Source organism: Penaeus chinensis, chromosome 21 (assembly GCF_019202785.1).
Source record: "Penaeus chinensis breed Huanghai No. 1 chromosome 21, ASM1920278v2, whole genome shotgun sequence".
Taxonomy (NCBI): Eukaryota; Metazoa; Arthropoda; class Malacostraca; order Decapoda; family Penaeidae; genus Penaeus; species Penaeus chinensis.
The window spans coordinates 25248881-25253880 of NC_061839.1; the positions used below are offsets into that span (position 1 = coordinate 25248881).

Sequence of the window (5000 nt, forward strand, 5' to 3'; positions counted from 1 at the left end):
ATAATGATCACAATGTAAGAACGATAATACTTGATAAAAACATAAAGCCTGCAGTTATTTTAAGAGTGAGGATGCGCGTAAAATATGTTTTCATGTGATACTGATAAAAAATGGATAATTTCTTTAACAAGGAATCTACTGATTCACATTACCTGGCGGACTATATTTAAACAGTTTAAATAAATTTAACTTTATTATTTTATACAATAAACGTTAGCTGTTACAAAAATAAATTATATAAAGGAACGTGCAATATCAAGGATTTAAGAATACATGTTTTCACATAAGTCTACATTCATTTGCATGCACACGCACATACACGTGAGCGCAAGAGTGTGTGCGTGCGTGTGCATTTGTGTGATATAAATGCAATTTTACTTTCTAAATAAAGGCACAATGAACAGGAAAAACAGAAACCTCTACACAACCATTTAACTGGTTTAAATATACTTTTCATTCGCTTGCTGCTGTTGAATTCGGGTTTTGGATGCTGTTTCAAGATCCTTTTCTGTGGGCCATGTTCCCTGCAATTCTGCTCGTCTGTGTCTGGGTCTGTTTTTCGACACGTCACAGACGACACAGTCTTTCTTTCTCTTTCTCCCCTCCCCGTCTTACTCCCTTTTCTCTCTGCCTACCTTAATCTATCCCCTTGTTATCATTGCTTATCTCCATCAGCGATTCAAAAGTGAATATCTACCTTCAAGACAGCCAGCTAGTGGTGCTGGTGGTCCCCTGGCTGCGCGGGGGCAACATAAGCACGGTGGATAGCGTCGAGGCGGAGCTCGTGGCGCGCGCCGGAGGCATCCGGCGTCGGGAGGAGCTCGATATATTGCTCCTCGGTTGTGGAGGGACGGAAGTAAGGAATCGTGTGGATCGTCTGTGTGGTGGAGGAGGAGGAGATGGAAGCGGAGGAAGACGAGGAAGTGGTGGTCGTGGAAGGGGCGGCGGAGGCGGCGGCGGCTGAAGGCGTGAGGGGATCGTAGGACGCCCGCGGGGACGAGGATCGATCGTCTGGCCGGAAGTAACCGACGCCATGGATGGTTCGGGAGGCTCCCGCAATAGGCACTCCCGCGGGAGAGGCGGCCATCGGCTCTACGCCGTCCTCCGCCAGAGAATACATAGGAGCAACCACCATACTGCCGTCCCCGTCGCCCATCCGGGACACCCCTTGGGCCACCGGCGGGACGGGCCCGCCTGCAACCACGTCCTCCAGCCGCTCTACAACTTGGTCAACGTGAACGAACTCGAGCATCAGGTCGTCCTTTTTGGGCAGAGCAGGAGCGAGTCGCGCCGCGCTCTCGCTCTTGGCTGCTTGGCTTTCTGACGCCTGCAGCCTCTTCCTGTACTTCCCATGGTACTCCTGCCGGTGCACCCGCCGCATGTGCTTGGCCAGCACGTTGGGTTTAGCAAAGGACTGCTCGCACACCTGGCACACGTGAGGCTTCTCGCCAGTGTGCATCCGCCGGTGGTAGGTGAGCTGGGACGAGATCTTAAACCTTAGGCCACAAAACTCGCACACAAACTTCCTCACGTTGTGGTGGACGCCGGCGACGTGCGTGCGCAGGTCAGACGGCATCACGAACTTCTTCCCGCACACTTCACACAGGTGCCGCCGGGCTGCCTGCCCCAGGTGATTCCTCTTGCGGTGGCTGAGCAGATTAGAGGCGTCGTGGAAGACGGCGGGGCACTCGGGGCACGGATACGAGATCTTCTTGGTGTGGCAGTCGTTAATGTGCCTCTTGAGGCAGTGCGGGACGAGAAGCGTCTTGCACTCCGGACACGGAACGCGTTTGTGTTTGGCGACGTGCCGAGAGAAAAGTGATGCGCGCACTTTCTTGTGGCACACTTTGCACTCACGGCACTTGGTGCCGTCCTCTACCTGCCCCCGGGCTGCTCTTACCTCGCCATCCTGTGCCACCTCTGCCAAGCTTCTGTCTTTATGCTGGGTCCTCAGGTGGCTGAGGTAGCCCATAAACCTCCCCTTTACCTCCTCATTGCACACAGCACACCTTACGGCTTTGAGATCCGAATGGACCTTCTTGAAGTGCTCCTTTGCCAGGGCAAGACTGGGCAGGACATCAGTGCAGGCAGGGCAATGGACATCGGAGGAGCAGTAAGCTCCCTCCTTAAGGCGAGGAGAGCTAGCAGAAGACCCTCTCGGCTTGTCCGCTGTGCCGGTGTCCCCCTCCGCCTTCTGCGTCTGGTCTAGGGGAGGCGCCAAGGCAGTCTGGGCAGCCGTCTTGGCCGGGGAGTCTGGGAGCTTCCTCCGCAGGCTACGCGTGCTGGTGGCGGCGGCAACAGCGGTTCCCTGGAACACCAAGACTGCTGGTTCACACTTCCAGGAAGGATAGAGGGACACTGTGCCAGTAGCACTCTGCAAGTGTTTATGACAAGAATTGACTTTGGGATCACTGCCCCCCCTGCGCGAAAATCATACTTCATGCCGACTTTCCTCTTACAGGACTCGCACAGTATATTCTCTTGCCAGATAACCAGCCAGCTTTATCACTAAAGATAACGAATGTCTGCCCTTTCTGCCTAAGAATAAATATATAAATTATTACGTGAACAGAGCTTGCATGAGTCAATTCAGTTAGATCTGTGCTTTCTCCTGCATTGAAACCAACATTTCTTTTTACTGTATGTAACATGTGGCACCCAAATAAATCAACCTACTGCAGCTAACCCAGCTGAATGTACGAAATCTGTGTCAGTTCTATATAAACACACTTTCTGGTAACTGAAAGTCAGTTTCATTAGGAACAAATATTTCAAATTTATTTGAAATAGTTGTGTCCTACGAGTGTTATATGATTTTCGACTTTGTTGACAGACAGTTCTAAAGTGTAGATTTCGTCAACGATAGTTATAGTATTTCTGGCTCTTTTACTTTTCTATAAGCTTCTTAATCTCTTTTAGTTTTGTACTGTCAAATGCATAATGCGTATATAAGTGGTACTCCTGTGCCGGATCACGAGGCCCTTCATTCAGCCTGTTTCTCGTCTCCCGCGCTCGGTCTGCATGCACACATACGGAAGCAAGCTCACACGCATTTACACACTGTCCAGGATCTCCCCCCCCCCCCTCCCCCTCGCACCGATCTGCGCGACGGGTTGTGTAGGAGGGCTGGAGGGGATGGTAGGGGCCAGGGTCTCCCCCCTTTCCTCACGAGTGTTATCACGACGCATGAATGTGGTACTTCATGGTTGCTTCGTATGGACGGTTTCAGATTATTTAATCGACTGATTAAATAATCTGAACGTGCCAGCCGTCCGGATTGCTAGGGATCTCAGAATTTCATCCGTTTTAGATGTGTACTACTGTATAATAATCATACTAATGACGACGTCGTTTGTTGTCCTGAGGTTTTAAGTAGTGTTTCAAAAACTACGGTAAATAATAAGGATTTGCACTTGATTTCTTTTAGCCATAATTTAACGTTTTTATGACCTCCCATCTATTCCTAGGTGCGCCACTGACAGTAAAGTAAGGACAGCTCATGATGGCGACCGTATGGCAGACGGCAGACGCATCAGCATCCACTTACAAACCTGGTAATACTTTGAAATCCTACGTAAGTTCTTGGTGTAGTCTGTGTAATCAAAAACTGGACGAGGCAATACCGTTGAGAAAAGATTGATATCGTGATTATTGATTTCTTAAGTGTGATCCATTTTTTTTCTGAAGCATAATAGGCTAGTTCATACACAAATAAACAGGTAATTTTCATAAGACCTTTATTGAAAAAGATTACCGTATCACTGGGATTGTAAAAGTTTGTCATCCTTACATATGGATCAGTGTCTGAATATTAACCTTTGGGAATGACACAAGCCTTTTTAAAAATTTACAAAAAATATATAAGTTAGTCGAATGTTTACATAACGTGCCTCCATCAATAGGTAAGAAAAGATCATAATCTTCCCATATTACCCCGTATAACAAGAATAAAAGTAAATAAATAAAAAATAAAATACAAATCACGCTTTTCAATTTCCGATTTTAACTCTCATAGACAACGTAGACAACCCCGTCCTGCTCCACGTCGTAGCTCTGGTCCTGGCCGAGGTCCTGCACGCTGCCCACGGCCGAGATGACTTCGCCGCCCATCTCCATCGGCACGGTGATTTGAACTATCTCAGGGATCGGCGCTGACCCGTCCTCCAGGCCCTCGGCTAGCTCCGTGGCGCGCGCGTCCTCCTGCCCGGCCTGCTGCGTGTTGCGCCGTCGGGGCTGGCCGCGCTGCTCCTGGCTCTTGGGCCGCCCCTGCTTGAAGTACACGCCCGGGTACTGCGCGCGGTGGTCGTGTTCCATGTGCCGCTTGAGGTAGGATGGCACCCGGAACGACCTGCCGCACAGGGTGCACTGGTGGGGCCTCTCCCCCGTGTGTAGCCTCTGGTGGTACGTGAGGGACACCTTGCTCTTGTAGCCCTTGCTGCACGTCGTGCACCAGTAGTTCCTCTCTCCGTGGTGGACGCGCGACAGGTGGATGCGCAAGTCGGCAGGGGTGAGGAAACCCTTCTTGCACGTGTGGCAGATATGTTTCCGCACCTCCTGCCCCATGTGAACCCGCTTCATGTGGAAGTGGAAACTGGCCTTGTTGTGGTACACTGCTCCACACTGTTGACATTCGTACTTTTTCTCTTTAGTGTGGAGGTTCATGTGGATCTCCAGGTTCTTGACTGTGATGCCACACACCTCGCACGTCTGCATGGCCTGGCTGTGGTTGCGCATGTGGTACTTCCACTGAACTTTGTGAGCAAAGGATTCCCCGCAGATCTTGCATCTCACTGGCCGCTTGTCGTAGCCGGCCTCTTTCGGGTGCTTGAACTTCAGGTGCTGAACGTATGTGGAGTAGTTCTTGAGTGTGATCGGGCAGTACTTGCAGCAGAAGCCGTCCACCTCAGGGTGCGCGCCCAACAAGTGCCTCTTCAGCTGATCCACCTGCCGGAACTTGAGCTTGCACGCGGGGCACTGATGCGAGCCGTACTTGTGCCCCC

The 5000-nt window shown here is 50.7% G+C and overlaps 1 protein-coding gene across 2 annotated transcripts in view; it reads right to left on the reverse strand.

Moving 5' to 3' along the window:
* Positions 1–178: 178 nt before the first annotated feature.
* The window catches only part of LOC125036640 (zinc finger and SCAN domain-containing protein 2-like), a 37641-nt gene continuing 32819 nt past the window's right edge, over positions 179–5000 (reverse strand). Inside the window, exon 6 of one of the 2 annotated variants that reach the window (XM_047629415.1) lies at positions 179–2308. In XM_047629415.1, coding sequence (XP_047485371.1) covers positions 713–2308 — 1596 coding nt within the window. In that variant the 3' untranslated portion in view covers positions 179–712. Of the gene's footprint in view, positions 2309–3720 lie in introns of those variants that run through there. The other variant, XM_047629411.1, reaches the window with a different exon arrangement.